General features: G+C 38.5%; 2 protein-coding genes across 3 annotated transcripts; one reads left to right on the forward strand and one right to left on the reverse strand.

Moving 5' to 3' along the window:
- Positions 1–716: 716 nt before the first annotated feature.
- LOC148086402 (uncharacterized) lies at positions 717–7349 on the reverse strand. The gene is made up of 12 exons (XM_087784492.1): positions 7269–7349; positions 5800–5986; positions 4629–4861; positions 4464–4561; positions 4224–4339; positions 3786–3977; positions 3639–3725; positions 2316–2566; positions 2026–2154; positions 1771–1911; positions 1569–1701; positions 717–1455 (listed from the first exon to the last, which is right to left on the reverse strand). Exons 2-12 carry the CDS (start codon positions 5942–5944, stop codon positions 1238–1240), a joined length of 1743 nt encoding a protein of 580 aa, XP_087640618.1. The 5' UTR covers positions 5945–5986; positions 7269–7349; the 3' UTR covers positions 717–1237.
- On the forward strand, positions 6696–14968 carry brdt (bromodomain testis associated). Of its 2 annotated transcripts, none has more exons than XM_087784490.1 (19): positions 6696–7071; positions 7691–7920; positions 8420–8557; positions 9495–9630; positions 9712–9833; positions 9935–10285; positions 10366–10494; positions 10601–10780; positions 10842–11020; positions 11092–11369; positions 11451–11543; positions 11618–11710; positions 12768–12920; positions 13671–13735; positions 13830–13890; positions 13958–14055; positions 14366–14553; positions 14614–14803; positions 14891–14968. In XM_087784490.1, the coding sequence occupies exons 2-19, from the start codon at positions 7729–7731 to the stop codon at positions 14954–14956; spliced, it is 2712 nt and encodes a 903-aa protein (XP_087640616.1). In that variant the 5' UTR covers positions 6696–7071; positions 7691–7728; the 3' UTR covers positions 14957–14968. The 2 variants fall into 2 exon arrangements, with proteins under 2 accessions (XP_087640616.1, XP_087640617.1); XM_087784491.1 differs by having other exon boundaries at positions 13830–13884.
- The last annotated feature ends 1131 nt before the right edge of the window (positions 14969–16099 follow it).

The following is a 16099-nucleotide window of genomic DNA, read 5'->3' on the forward strand; positions in this document are numbered from 1 at the left end:
TCATGTATAAGAAGTGAACTATTGAGGCACTTTCTGACGTGACCAGGAAGATAAAATGAGAATCGAGCCTTTATCTCATTTTATAAACATGTAAAAATTGGGTATGTGACAAAGTCGCAATTGAGGTTCCCGGACATTGATTAAAAAAGATGGTTTATGGCTCCGTCTAATGTCAAAAATCTGCAATGTCGCGGAATCTCATTTGCGCCATTGTCACATACCTCATACACTCTTGAATTGATCTCCATGTTTTCTCTGAATAACAAATCCAACATTTAGCCTGAAAGTTGATAGGAATGCTGCTGAAATCAACCTCCATTTAAATTTTCATAATATACCATTTCTTTGGTTCAGCTTTTCGGCAACAATTATATACGCATATCAATAAAGTTTATCTAATACTAATTCATTAGGTCAGAACCACTGGTGAGAGTGTTTATTCAGTTTTCCATTTCAGTCACTGAAATTAAGCCGAAAGTAACACCACACATAAGAGTATCATTGAGGTTTTTAAGACAACACAAGGGTGTCAAATCACTGAAAAGCAGAAGAGTTGGTAATGCATGGCCGCTCTAACCAAACACAGTCGAGTGCACGGCTGCGGTTGCTCTTTGCATGAAGGTTTGTCACCATCTAGTGGCCATAGTATAACAAAGCATAAGTGAAGTTGACGTTTAAAGTTTCTATTGACATGATGTTGCTGGATTGGTAAAACGTTTCACATAAATATACAAATTAAAAAGATGGAAGTCTCAACTCAAGATGTAGATATAGATCAAATTAGAACATAGTTGAAATAGAAAGCAGTTCATTCAACAGTTTTTATTGAATAAAATATATAGATGGTAAGTACCGTGTTGTAAAAATAAGTAAATAAAAATAGTACTGGATTAGTAATGGTATGTAAAATAAATAAAAAAATAAATAAAAAACAACAGTACCTTTGATTTAAACAGACAAGTTTCTCTATTTCACATAATTAGTTGCCACAACAACCAAGCGACCTCAGCCTCCTCCACCCTTACCGATCTTGACCTTTAAGGAAGTATCCTTGCAGTATCTTTTTATCCTTTTGACAACCATTCGGTTTGCTCTAACTGTAGCGCTGTAACTCCACAGCACATTAGCAGCATCAAAACAGTTGCATGTAACATAAAAGCTGCAATTAAACATTGGAATAACTTGAAAGATTGTAAAAAAAAACAAAAAAACATTGCCAAACCCACAAAGATTGAGTCTAAATGCGTCCAAATCCTGTATCCACTGTACTGACTGCAGCATCAAGATCATTCTTGAAGGTAGTGTAGTTTAGGTGGTGAGCCGGAAGCCTGAGGGTCTCAGTGCAAGTGCTGGATGTGGGCATCCTGCAGCTAAACACTGAAACAAACAGCTCCTTTGGAAGAACCTCCCATCCATGCCAAAACTTCAGCAGCTGGAGCAGGCACTCTGAAGAGGCTATAAAGATCATGTTTTTACATTTTAAAGGTCAGGTTCACACCGGCCATAGGATGATTCTTTTTAAAAAATTTAAATGGTAAATTAAGATGAATTTAACCTAATCCCCTTACCATTTTCAATGTAGGTTCTTAAAAACCCATAGATGCGAAATTTGTCTTCAAGTGTAATTTCTTCGCTCGAATCTTCATAGTCGCTGTCCAGACACTCTGGCACCGCTGGCCAAGAAATGATACTCAAAATGTGCTGTAACGGTCGCACAAAGTTGAATTACACAACCGTGGCAAATGTGAATTAGGGGACATCTTACTGTACCTGCGGTGAATACATCATAGAGGAGCTTCTGGGGAAAATAATAGGGATAGTGTCGGGCCTTTCTGTCAACAGGTTCATTAACCCGGTTTCTTTGAGCCCTTTACGGATCTGCTTCAGCTGCTCTTTAGACCGTGCAACAACCTGTCAAAAAACATAAAAATAGTAGTAAAAATAATTATAATTAATATTATCAAACTGCAAAAGTGACAAATATTTGACATTATTGAGCATAGTAATGAATAAAAGAATACTTACAGCATGGAAAAGAAGTCTTTCCATCAGCCATCTGCGGTTTTCGTGCGTGACACCAGGGAGGTCCCATCCTGATGCCAGGCTCTGGATTGACCTTTGCTGGTCCTCAGTCAGGTCAGCGTTTCCTTGCAACTGCAAAAAAAAAAATGGAATCAACCAATTGAGAGAGAGGAAAATCAGGCTCAACTAATATAAATAATTTACCGGACTTATAAAACAACATCATTTACAACCATAAGTGAATCTAGATAACAACATTTGAATATGTTTGTGTACAAACTGAGGATGGTTACCAGCTCGACTGCCTCCCTCACATCCGTGTCACAGCAGTCTTGGATGTCAATGGAAGCCATCTCTGGCTTCCCGCCGACCAAAATGTGGATCATAGCTTGACTGAGTCCAAGTAAATAGGGGCCTTCGTTCAAGAAGCAGTGACCCATGATGCGACCGGCCGCTAAGAACAGATCACTGTCCACAATCACTCGAGAGGCTGTTGGAACCAGGTGGTCCTTCTCACCCTCAAACAACACGATATTTGTTGAATCTATGACAATAAAAACAGACATATATAGACATATATATATATTCCTTCCAATAATCATTTTCTTTTCTCTTTTGTATAGTTTAATAGTTTTGTTTGTTTAGACATGCAGCAACAAAAAATGCGTTGTGTGTATTAAAGTACACACAAGAACAACATGTATGATGGAAGATTAAATAAACATTTGTTCATTTTAATTTTTAGAATAAAACGTTACGCCTAAAATTAATTATGTTAAGTATTATGTTCTTCTGATGTTGTTGTACTCAGTAGTAATGGGTTTTGTAAAAAAGCTTAATGATACAGCTGTGTACTGAAGACACTGTATCATGATACATCTGTGTACTGGAGATACCGTATAATGATACAGCTGTGTACTGAAGACACCGTTTCATGATACAGCTGTGTACTGAAGACACCGTTTCATGATACAACTGTGTACTGAAGATACCGTATTATGATACAGCTGTGTAGTGAAGACACTGTATCATGATACAGCTGTGTACTGAAGATACCGTATCATGATACAGCTGTGTACTGAAGATACCGTATCATGATACAGCTGTGTACTGAAGATACCGTATCATGATACAGCTGTGTAGTGAAGACACCATTTCATGATACAGCTGTGTAGTGAAGACACTGTATCATGATACAGCTGTGTACTGAAGACACTGTATCATGATACAGCTGTGTACTGAAGATACCGTATCATGATACAGCTGTGTATTGAAGACACCATATCATGATAGAGATGTGTACTGAAGATACCATATCATGATACAGCTGTGTACTGAATCACTAGGTCACTCTCTGCTTTATTATCTTTAGTTCTTATTTACTAATTAAATAAAACCTGGCAACATTGTCAAACTTATAGTGCCATCTGGTGGTCTTTCAAAATGAAAACACTGCATCATGACACAGTGTCTTCACTACACAGCTGTTTCACGAGGCCTCATCAACTGATCACTACTTCATAGATAACTCAAATTATGTAAATGTTTTGTGACACCTTTTTATGTAGAGAATGAAACAAAATATGAAAATATAGAAGAATAGAAGAGCTACTCACCAATTTTTAACTCAAACCCATGCTGCAGTTTTGACATGACGAGGGACAAACAGTGTCTGTTGACTCCATCACCGATGGCCAGATCACCTGCATGACAAACAGATAGTTGTAAGAAAAGAAAGAGAAAAAAAAAAAAAAAAGTTTTACCTTCAAGAGAACAAAGGAGGGCAGCTGACCAGTCGTCTCTTTGCTTTTTATAGAAGGCGATGATGCTGCGCTCCCTGTTCACATTGGACTGTCCCATGTCCAATCTTAAGTGCAGCATCTCACCGGTGTTTTTCATTAGGCTTTCCCTGAAGAGTTGTACCGCATGGCTGGGTTCAGTCACGATCTTCCAGACTAAAAGAAAGAATGTCACTGAATATTCTTTCAGTAGGAGTATTTCCAAATCTCAGGGGCTCACTGAGCCACAGACTCTTCCAGCAAGAGACTGAAAAATGTCCATCTTTCTGAATTTTGATCTAAATAATCTTTGCATTAATCCACTTTTAAATTCATATATGTGTGATGTAATGGCAGTAGATAGCTTATATGAAAGAACCATATGAACTATAAAAGTCAACTTATTAAAGAGAGAAGACTCACGACTGATGGTTATTCCTGAGGAGCATCCTTCTCCTGCATTAGTCTCCTCCTCCACAACAATCGAAGGAAGTAGTCCTATAGTAGCCGCAATATCATTGCTTTGTTCAGACTCCGCCCTGTTATACAGCAAGGATAACATAAGTTAAGTTAATCGATCAAATGTATTACACTGTATTCTATTTTTACCTAAACCAACCTACCTAACCTAACCTAAGTGTAATCTATAAATATATTACTTACCCACATGTGTTCCTGTGGGACCAAAAATCATAGGGCAGAAAACCTCTTTCACACCTCAAGCATCTGATCAGATGTCTCTCTGGGAATTCTGTTTCACTCTGTACGGTGACAAGCTGCATGTATTACACAATGTATCCGGCGACATTAACTCTTGCTCACACTTACAAAAGACAAACTCCGCTGTAAAGGACGGATAAAAATGATCGCTCGTCCCACCATTGCTTCAGGTGACCTCAAATGTTTGACATTGTAGCCTTGACGTGGACATGGGATGAGAGTCAGTCTTCTTGAACTGGTTTTCCCTGCAGATCTGAGGAGTTGAAATCCTCCACCCTCTCTGAGCTTTGGGTAAAATTGATATATGAACTGCACAAACTCATTAGGAGATGTTTCTCTACCTGCAAAGTAAAGAAAAAAATAAAAGGAACTGAGGCTCAAGATAAAGAAATTAAAAACAAGATCTCCATCTTCTCTCATTCTCCTGCCTTCCTCATGTATATGAGTATTGTATTATGTTTGTGGTTTTGCTAAAATGCGTCACTTCACAAATTTTTTTTTTGGTATTAAAATTATACTAACCCATTTACCATTGCTACTTACTAAATAAAAACATTTTTACATCCACTGTTTTTTCGTTAATAGCTTCATTTTGACCAGTTTTATTTAAGCGACAAATCAATGTATTTTAAAACTATACCCACAAATAGCCGCTGTGTTTACAGGGAGTTTTTATAAAATAGTTTGTTTGGCACAGCATTCATATTAATTCACATTGTACAAAAATGTCACTTGGACACATGTTCGAAATTGATAGCGAATTGAAGTTGAAGCATGTCGTGTTTTCATGTTTCTTCTGCATTTTGAGGGTATTTTTGCCTATTACTTAAGGCGTAACGCCAATTTTTTTTTTTTTATAAAGTCTAAAGTTCCACCACAACAAAAAAAATTCTCAAGAAACGCAAAAACTATCAAAGGAATTATTTAGTTTTTTTTTATTTAATAAGCTTTAATGGTAGATGAGTGGATTTTCTTTTATCCCTGATCACAAACTTGATAAGAGATAAGATAAGAATTGGTTTTGTCCCACATGTGTCTAGAGCTCAGTCATTCAGGAGAGATTCAAAGTAGAATTGCTTCCTTAAAGTAGCGGTGTAGACAATAATTCTCCTGACTTCTATTCCTCTTTAGACTAACCCAAACTTTCACCTCTTCACCTTCTTCTCTACCTCCTTCTTACTCTCACTTTAATATCAGCAGAGATCTAGGACCAGACCTCGTCTGCCACACAGTCCATATCACCACAGAAGACAAGCAGGAGCTTTCTAAATGTACTCACCACTGAAGGTTAGCCGTTTCTCACCGAGGCCGCAGTCCGTAAGTCCACACTTTTGTAGACAAGTTGGTGCTTCACTTGATGAATTGTCACCTAGACAGCAGAATGTGTGAGTGTATGTGGTTGTCCTTCGTCTGCTGTTGGGCATGGATGGACCTCAGACACGGTGGGGAAAGTCTTGCTACTACCTCTGTTGAAAATGAGATAAAGTAAAAACGCATTCTCCAGTGTCGTACCAGTGTCTGCTTCCTATAGACAAGTAAGGATGGAATGAAGCTTTTTGTTATTGACTCCTTCAAGAAACATCTCAAACCATTTTTATTCGTTCAGGCTTTTCCTTGATTTTCTGCGACTCTTGTGTTTGTCTCAGTGTTGTCTTGACCTTTTAAGTATTTATTTTATTGCGTATTTTTGTTGTTTACTCGAAAGTAACAATAAAACATGTTTTAAAAAACAACTGAAACTGTTTTTTTTAACCTTTATAATGTCTCTTGACAGTTAACTATTGGTCCTGTGGTTTACACATGCACTCTAAACCAAATAAACAATGTAAAATAACTTTTCTAGAATCGTGTAAATCCATTTCCATTTATTTACGTGGGATTAATTGAGAGTAATGCGTCTTTAATGTAGCAAACCATGTCTCTGAACATATTTCCATATATATTTCCATTTACTAAAACCATACACATTTACAATCAATTTCCACCTTAACTTTCTCATCATACCCACGTTTATTTTTAGTTTATTTTTTATTTAAAGCGGTGCATCGTGGCGTTTTTCGCAGGAAACTGACCAGAAAGTCACGTTTTCATCAATACTACAATTTCCCGATTTTTTTAGTCAGCACTTGAACGTATCGTTTACCGCTAACGACGTGCAGGTGCGGAAGCTGTTAGCTAAACATTAGCCTAGCAATAATATGACATTATAAATCTACAGAAGCGAGTTTATTTAAAATTGAACAATGGTTACAAAAACAACGACGGAACTATACGAGAAAGCCTAAGAGTCTAAGTGTAATAAAAACGCAATAGTTCGATATGACCTGGTATTAAAACAGAACTAACGGTCTATGATTGAAGTTGCCGAACTATTTGAAGAAACGTTTTACATATTCGTCGTGTGAACCTCGACACCGCGTGTGGAAGTTGTTTTTTTTCCAAGAGAACCGGGTCCCGGTACCGTGTCTGCGGGTATAAAGAAAGGCGGTGACCGCGAGGATGACGGCGGTCGAGGAGATGTGAGCCAGAGGAGCCGGCGGTACCGCGCCAGGTAAGAGTTCGCTTGAGCCTTAAAAGTTGACCTTAAAAATGTTGAATCTTGGGTTTATCGTGTTATTACAAGCCTTTTTTAAATGTTAATATTGTGCACACAACCTGTTGAACATGTGTCAATGAAAGTGACGTCGTTTTGTGTTGATATTCGGAATGTTTGGAAATCTCAGTAACGTTAGCATTTTAACTCCTTACGTTGCTATGTCAGGAGAAGTAAGTTGGACATGGACGTCATAGGATGGACCAGGTTACTCATCGTCTGCTTCTGAACGGTTTGCTTCAGTCCAAAACTCGTGGCAGCGTCACTTATGTTTGAACGCTAGCGTTAGCATCGAACACGTTGGCTTTGGAGTCGATGCCGTTATCAAAGGAGTCGTTGACGCCTTCAAGGAGAAACGCTTTCGTCAATAACTCCTGACGTAAAAACTGAAACGAAGAGATCGATGACATGTCATAACGAACCAGATGATCTTTGTGGAGACTTGTCTCACTCAGAGAATTGAGCTGTTTCGAGTTGTAAGTTTTTTTTTCCAGTCCAATGATGCTTGTATTCATTTCCTTTAGAAACACATGTTTGTTTATTTGCACATGTGTGATTTTTCGTTCTCTTCCACAAGATGCGTGATGACCAATCTCCTGAAGCCAGAGAACGACAATGTCCGGTGTTAAAGCGTGTCCGACGCCGTGTGGAAATCCTCCTCCACCAGAAGTCCTGAACCACAAGAGGCCTGGACGCTTGACCAATCAGCTCCAGCATCTCGAGAAGGTCGTGGTCAAGGCTCTGTGGAGGCATCAGTTTTCCTGGCCTTTCCGGCAGCCTGTTGATGCAGTGCAGCTGTGTCTTCCAGTAAGTTCTACAAGTTGCGTCGCCTCCTCCAACTTTGATTTGGATACAGACTTGCTTAATTGATTCGATCAAATTAAATCTGAGATTCTGTCTCCTTGATGTTGTAATGTTTACACACCATGAACCCATTTTTTTTGTTGTCTTTTTTTTTCTTGCTTCTACATTTGTATCTGCCATTTCAGCCTGGCCTAGCTGACCTGTCAACATGGTCGGTCCCGCTGATATAAATTCTTCAAACCTAGTGCTTTCGATATTTCGATCATAAATGGGACTTGCATTTTGTTTACTTTCGGTTAGTAATCAGAAGGACTTTACAAACATGTGTTGTTTTTGTTGTTGACATTCTCTGAAATAGGTTATATATACCAAAAAACAAGTGAGTAATGTTTTTTTTTTTAATATATACATTATAGTTTCAATACCACTGACAGGATTTTTGTCATTCCTTTTTTAAATGTGTTTGATTGGTGTCTATATTCCTTTTTTCTTCCTTCTATAGGATTACTATTCCATTATCCAGAATCCAATGGACCTTGGTACCATCCAGAAACGCCTCCAGAACAAGTTTTACTGGTCAGCCCAGGAGTGCATCCAAGACTTCAAAACCATGTTCACCAACTGTTATATGTACAATCGTGTAAGTTTACTGACATTACACCAGAATAGTCGGGGTTCTCGCCAGTGCCATTCAGCAAGGGGGCCCTCTGTTCTGTTATTTTTGATACCCTACTGTGTGTGTGCAAATTCTAAATTTTCCCGGCGGGGGACCCTCTCCTACAGTACTCATGCCTGTGTCGCTCGCCATGCGGCTGCACCATACACAGGTTCCCCTAAACTGTGAAAAAATCCTGTCATACCTCTTGCGCTTGTATAAATGTATGTGTACATTTATCTATACAATATGACAGGAAATATAACTGTTTTTTTACTCTACTACTTTTAAATAACTTCAAGGTATGCTTATCGGATTCTTGTCTGGACTATTGAAACGGTTTGTTTTAATGTCTAAACAAGAAGGCGCTGTCTCGCCTGCAATTGATGCAGAACTCTGCAGCGAGAATTCTGAGCTGCTCTAGTAGAAGAACTTACATTTCTCCGATCCTTAAATCTCTTCACTGGCTTCCAGTTTCTTTCAGGATCAGGTTTAAAATTCTGGTTCTTACTTTCAGATCTATTCATGGTCAGGCTCCTCCTTACATCACTGATCTGATCCAGCCTTACACCCCAGCTTGGGCTCTGAGGTCTGTGGATCAGAATCTACTGATGGTTCCTCGCACACGGTTCAGGACCAGAGGAGAGGAATCCTACCAGGCTGTTGCTCCTAAGCTTTGGAACAATCTTCCTCTCTGTGTTTGATGATCTACTGACTCCTTCAAGAAACAAATTACGACATTTTTATTTGTGCAGGCTTTTCCTTGATTTTCTGAGACTTTTCTTTGTCTCGGTGTTGTCTTGAACTTTTACGCATATATTTGTTTTGATTGTTTAAGCGCTTTGTGACCCTGGTCTAAAAAAAGCACTCTACAAATGTAAATTACTTACTTACTTACTTAATACTTGCCTCACATCCACAGCCTGGAGATGACATCGTTTTCATGGCCCAGACATTGGAGAAGATTTTTTTGTATAAAGTTGCAGAGATGGCAAAAGAAGAACGTGAAATGACATTTGATTCAAAGGAAGTCGCAAGAAAAAAGAAAACCAACAGTGGTATGTTGACCATAGATATTCTTTGTTTTTGTTTGAATACCTTTCTAATTAATAGGTCATTTATTTTCACTCTTTCCTAAGACCTGGCCAAGAAGAAACCTTGTGTGTCTGAGGTTGTTCTCCAGCAAACTTTGACTGTGATTTCTTCAAATGCCCCTTATACCTTGACCCCTGTCTGTGTGACCCCAAAGCTTGATGCAACGGTTGGGTTTTTTCTTTTCATTGTTAAGGAACAACTATAACGATTGGCCCACTTGCAAAATGTTTTGAATTTTAATGTTTTTTTGTTGTTTTTTTTTTTTAGACTAAAAAGGTTGTCAAGAGGGATGCAGACCAACTACAACCACCTATTTCTACCTCATCACACACAGCTAATGTGGCGACTAAACCACACTCGACACCCTGCACATTGATATCCCGAAAAGGAAGTGCAAGACCCATCAAACCCCCTGTGAGAGACTTGCCAGACTTTGAAAACCGGAAAGCAAAACTCTCCAAACAGCTCGCTTACTGCAGTGACGTCCTGAAAGAGATGTTCTCAAAAAGACATTTTGTTTATGGATGGCCTTTCTATAACCCGGTTGATGTCGTTGCTTTGGGCCTGCATGACTATCATGAAATTATTAAAGAGCCCATGGACCTCAGCAACATCAAGGTGGGGTGATATTTTATTGATAAACAATGTGTATAGAGATAACTGAACTTTTGCATTGAACCAATTGTTTTATTTGGCAGAAAAAAATGGATCAACGGCAGTACACTGATGCAAAAGAGTTTGCTGCTGATGTCAGACTGATGTTCTCCAACTGTTACAAATACAATCCACCGTCTCATGAAGTGGTCTACATGGCCAGGAAACTTCAGGTATTTTTTTTATCATGGACCTTTGGTATATAAAAGTAAAGGCTCATATTTACAGTGATCATTTAAAAATGAAATGTATATCTTGAGTCCTTTTTGGTGCAAAAAGGGTGTTTTTGAGGCTCGCTTCTTGAAGATGCCACAGGAGTCAGTGGGTCCAACTACCAATATTGTACCAAGTTTGGAGGATGTCCAGGTCAAAAAAGAAGCATCTGAAAGTTCATCTGACCATGAGAGCTCAAGTTCATCTGAGGAAGTTGTCCAGCAGTTGGCTGATCTAGAGGTCCAGGTTTGTTTCTTGATTGTTATTGATGTGACAAATGGATTATTAAATTTTCTTTTTTTTTAAGCTAAAAGCTGTCGGAAAACAGTTAAAAAGGCTTTCTCAAGACCCCTTGCTGAAACCAAAGAAGAAAAGGAAGTTAAAAAAGGAAAAGAAACGAAAGGAAAAGGACATTGCTCGACTAAAACACAAGTCCCAAAAATGTAAATCTATTATTAAAAGGCTGACATGCACCAGCAGTATGCTGTAAGTATTATACTCATAAATCACTTTTTTTGAACAATTGTTGTTAGTTTGTTGTTTTCGCATCATGACAGGCAGGGAACTGATATTCACAGACCACCTGTGAAATGTAAACGTCAAGGACCCTCGGTATTGATGACATTTCAGGAAATGAAGCGGCTCCAATCAAGTGTCAAAAAGCTGACTGGAGAAAAACTTGTTAAGATATTCGACATCATTCGTGCCAGGGAGCCCGGTTTAGAAATCTGTGATCCGGAGGAGGTCGAGATCGACTTTGGAACTCTGAAGCCTTCGACGCTACAAGCTTTAAAGAAGTATGTCAAAGCCTCGAAAAAAATCAAGAACTCTGGCAGTAAGTTCTCTCTGCCTTGCTCAGCTTTTTTTTCCTGCTGATTTTATTAGAAAACCTTGGAATCTGATTTTTATTTTGAAGTTTTAAATCTGAAGAAAACAGAAGTGAAAACTGAGAATGCGAAGAAAGCCCTGAGACTACAGGTTAAAGAACAGATGATAAGCAAACCACCAGGTGAGCGGGTTTTTTTCGGTCTAAAGAAAAAAAAACCTTAGCATGTGTTTAAAGGACTTTTTCTCCGTTGACAGCAAAACCGGGGGAATTGCCTTCACTTTATGTGCCACGCCTCAGTGAAAGTGGCAGCAGCTCATCAGCCGACGGTTCTGATTCTAGTGAATCAGGTGAGTTAATCCTAAGGAGTTTTGAGGATGTAATGTCCAAAGATTATTTTTAAATAATACAATTAATAGTCTTACATTTGAAATTATGTTATAGGCTTTTTAGTTCCAATAAAAAAGGGAAATTACATTTTAGTAGAACTTTGTTTTGGACTGCATCTCGACAGTTTGTTTAGAAACGAACACGGAATCAAATTAATTAAAAAAATTGTGTTTTCTAGTGCTTTGAAGTTGACTACTACAGATAAATTAATGATTTTTATTACCGTGTGATTTGTATAACACATTAAAAAGAATTAACAGTGACGCCTATTTTAGGCTTTTTTTTTTCTTTTTTTTTTTAAAATCATTCAGTTGTTCCGTACTGCTGTTTTGTTTATTATAGTATGTTATTAATCTAATTCTGAACATGATAAATGGGGAAAGATGATGACGGCATCGCAGTGGTCTCTCTGCTGTGACAAATCCTTTCAAACAATTATCATTCCAAATGGTTATCAGGTAGATCACAAACATTTAATACTCTGTTCTATGGGCCTTCAGCAATCTTCACTTTTGAAGCATTTGTAGAAACGATTTAAGATGCTTTCACAAACTTGTCTGTGTCTCAAGCTCAACCAATTATTATGCTTCTTGCTGAAGCCGATTTCCCATGTAAGGCAATTTTGGCTGTGGATGTTGGGGGATTTAATACCTGAGGTTTTGCAATAGTGATGGGAAAATGAAATGTGTTTTGGACATTAGGTGATGGTTATAATGGTGGTGAGACTGCAGACTCTAATAATGGTGCACAACTCGGTAAGGAATATTTGGTCAATTTCTTACATTTATTGACCTTCACCATCACATCACTGTCTCATTTAAAAAATACTTTTAGAAAACTCTTGCTTCCTGTTAGTATCAAGTAAAATCTGAAATTGAAGTAGCAAGAGATCTCTGCTCTTTCATATCTGAATAAATCTGCATTCAAACAGGTCTTACTCGGCATGATGACTGTTGACATGTCCCATCTTTCTATTACCTTAAGAGGCACTTTAATTCTCTACATCTTTACTAACAGAGAACTCAGCAGCCCTGAAGAGAAAGGTGATTGAAAATAATGTATTAGTACATCCACCTGCGACAATTCTGTCCCCACAACCAACAAGTGAAGACGACCACTCTCTGGCTCCTTCATACCATAACTTCAACCACAAGACAATGTTGTGTTCAGGTACTGTTGCATTCATCGTTCCTTGGAACTTCTACGTCATGTTAAGAGGAAAAGTCACTAATTCTGAGTTGTTTATAAAGGAGGTACAATCATGGCTCAGAAGGCTTTACGATTAGTTCTGTCCTTTGATCTGCTGTTGAAATCACTGGCCCTGTGAAGGATGCCTTTACACCAAAGAGTCTAATCAGGGGAGTTAAAAAGACATTAGCATTGGTCATTTGTCATCTGAGACTCAAAAAGGCATCTTTCAGAAGCAAGCAACAGTCTTTAAGCTTCTGCAGTTCAGATGACTAGTGAGGAAAATATTCCCTGAGATTACCCTCAGTACCCCACCAGGTGGCAGTATGCACCTGCATTAAGGGGCCTCCTGTGAATGAACAAGAATTTGCAAGTGTGTCTAATAAACTGACCTCACATCTCAAGAATCAGTTTTTGGTCACAAGCATCTGCTCTTATTGTTTCAGGTAGTGTTGGGAAAATTGTGTATTCTAATGTTTGCATTGATGCTAGTTTTTCTTAATACCGTGTGATGAGCAAGTAGTTTATGTCAACCTTTTACTGCTACCAGTCTTGCTTATGAAATGATTAATGATGAAATAAAGAAGTATTGTGGCTACATCTATTCTAATGGGTTCTCATATTGTTGACTTTTTTTTTTCTCATGTACTTGGAACATGCTTTACATACTTTACTGACTTGTCGTTTTTATTTGGTTGAAAGTTAAACTTTTTTTTTTTCTTTCTTTCACAGATTTGTTTGACCTGTTGTCTCCGATGACATCCCCCAGAAATATAGTGGATGTCACCAGATTTGAGGTTCATAAGTATACACTTTGTCCGTTGATCACTTTTTTTTAAGGTGCTCTGTCACTCTCTATTGCAGATGCTTTAATGCTTTATTCAATTTCAGGGTCCGTTGCTGTCTCCTCTGAGCGACAGTCCAGATCACTCAGTGGAATCTCCCAGTATGGGTAATGCATAACTTTAGGTGATAATGTCTTAAAATCTTAACTTGAGTTTCAGAAATCTTCTTTCTAGATTGTAGTTCATCTCAAGATGGCGCTCGTCAGCCTGTCGTGTCTCAAACTTGCCTTGTGAAAGGATCTACAGAGGAAGTCCCAACACCCATCAAGAAGGTTGGTTCCTTTTGCATGTCATCATTACACTGACCTGCAATCAGTTCAAGAAGCAGGATTAATGTCTAACTGTGTCGGCACATCAAATACTTGCATAATGCCGTGTAAGTTCTTCTTGACATAACAGAAAACTGAACTAAAGAAGGTTTGATGACCAGTTCAAGAGTATAATGGTTTTATTAACTGTTAAAATGGTTTTCAATGGATGTAAAACTGTAGCTTGAACTACGACGGTCAGACGGTCCAAACACAAACATTTGGTCCTGGAGTGAAAAACAAATCTGAAGGATGTGGAACTATTTTGTTTCAGGACATCGTTTTGAAAAATGCTGATTCTTGGGCTAAATTGGTGAAAGAGTCTGTCACCGCGGCAACAATCAAATCTTCCAAAGAGAGTTTCCAGCTTTTTCGTCGGGCTGCCATGGAAAAAGAAGAACGTGAGAAGGCACTTAAAAAGAAACGGATGGACAATGGAGTGGTTGTTACTGCAGAAAAGAGGTATAATCTCATTCATCCACAATCTTTAATACATTTTTGATTCATATGTATTCCCTAAAGTGTTGTGGAACAGCATGACAAGACCTCCCATAATGGCAACCATGATCATAGTCCAGAGATGATGGGTCCAGAATCCACCACAGTTGAGGGACAAAAATCTCCGGATGGGACTCGTACCATGCGGTCTCCAGTGGAGCAGGAGCGAGAGATGGCACGAAAGAGGGAGCAAGAGCGACGAAGACGAGAGGCTGTGAGTATTTGAATGTTTAGGTCCTTCTTTATGAGTCTAAATGTGACGACACTGACCGAACATTAATGTTTCTATGCATCTTCTCAGATGTCTGGCTTTGACATGACGATGCAGCAGGACATCATGGCCACGTTTGAGCTCTTCCTGGACTAAAAGAAAGAGAAACATACGACATGAGTTGTTAAACCCACTGGCTAAGTCGCCGTCATAACATCTTTCAAAAGCATACTCGTGACCGTGGTTCTACTTATCTGTTAAAAAGAACAAATGATTTGTATCAAATTGGATCAACAATTTGTTTTCCACTGATCTGGCTCCTGCCAGGCTTGTGACTGAAAGACGTTCTGTGTTCCGGCCATCTTGTCTACAAGGTTGCTGAAGAGGCTGCGGTCTCCATTCTACAGACTTTTTGTTCAAGGAATTTGCACTCGCAACGTTTTCTAAGAGTTGTTATTTCACAAGCTGTTGCCACATATTTTGTATTTCTCAAATTATTGTTGTTACATTGGTTTAATTGAGTAATTTATTTGGTCCGTCCGTGTATATATTTGCACTGTTATGTTGCAGCAGCCGCTCCAGCATTGCTCTACGATGTGAAGCGGCATATTCAATGTTTCTGTTAAGATTATTTCTTAAAAATAAAAGTATTTTCACAACGCAATAAAAGCCGCTTTGCTCGACAGAATCATTATAGCAGGGCCTTGACGTTATAATTCGGGTGAAGACATCACTATTTTGAAATGGTTACACTGCTCTGTTCATCAGAGTACATTTTCTCTTGGAGTCGAGGAAGCAACAATATTGGTTGAAACGTTAACTATGGATCATTATAATTGGTTTAGCAAATAATTTAGTGGTTTGTTTTACACCTCGAGTGCAAAGATGGAAGTGAAACTTGTATGAGTTTCAATAAGCGTGTGGTCTTACTTCCCCATGTCCTTTAGAGCTGCCCTATGTAAAACAAACTAGTTCTTATTTCAAGGCATCAGGCCGAGAGGATTTTCTTTTATCAAATGTTTGTTTCAACTTAAAATACAAACGGGGGCAATTTTGATTCTTGTAAAGGGGGGGTGTTAATTTGTGGAAATGGAAACTTGTTCTAGTAATGTTTTCTATTTCTGACTCTTGGTTTTATCTCCTAATCTAACCTCGTTGACGTGTGGGGCTTTGACAAGACTTGAGAATCCAAATATATATATATATATGATTTATACGCCCGCCATTTTTTTTGACACTTAAATTGCAGGTGAACACGTCAAACAGGAAGTCAAGTAAAAAACAATTACAGGAAGTGGA

This window comes from Callionymus lyra, chromosome 2 (assembly GCF_982586985.1).
Source record: "Callionymus lyra chromosome 2, fCalLyr1.hap1.1, whole genome shotgun sequence".
Lineage (NCBI taxonomy): Eukaryota > Metazoa > Chordata > Actinopteri > Syngnathiformes > Callionymidae > Callionymus > Callionymus lyra.

What these genes read in the sequence shown, in the direction of transcription:
- LOC148086402 (XM_087784492.1), bottom strand. Translation starts at nt 5,944, where the DNA reads ATGCCCAACAGCAGACGAAGGACAACCACATACACTCACACATTCTGC. An exon ending in TACAGCGGAGTTTGTCTTTT is followed by an intron (nt 4,562 to 4,628) that starts GTAAGTGTGAGC and finishes GTCACCGTACAG; the next exon opens with AGTGAAACAGAATTCCCAGA. An exon ending in TGAGGGAGGCAGTCGAGCTG is followed by an intron (nt 2,155 to 2,315) that starts GTAACCATCCTC and finishes TTTTTTTTGCAG; the next exon opens with TTGCAAGGAAACGCTGACCT.
- brdt (XM_087784490.1), top strand. Translation starts at nt 7,729, where the DNA reads ATGTCCGGTGTTAAAGCGTGTCCGACGCCGTGTGGAAATCCTCCTCCA. An exon ending in CAGTGCAGCTGTGTCTTCCA is followed by an intron (nt 7,921 to 8,419) that starts GTAAGTTCTACA and finishes TTCCTTCTATAG; the next exon opens with GATTACTATTCCATTATCCA. An exon ending in ACTGTTATATGTACAATCGT is followed by an intron (nt 8,558 to 9,494) that starts GTAAGTTTACTG and finishes TCACATCCACAG; the next exon opens with CCTGGAGATGACATCGTTTT.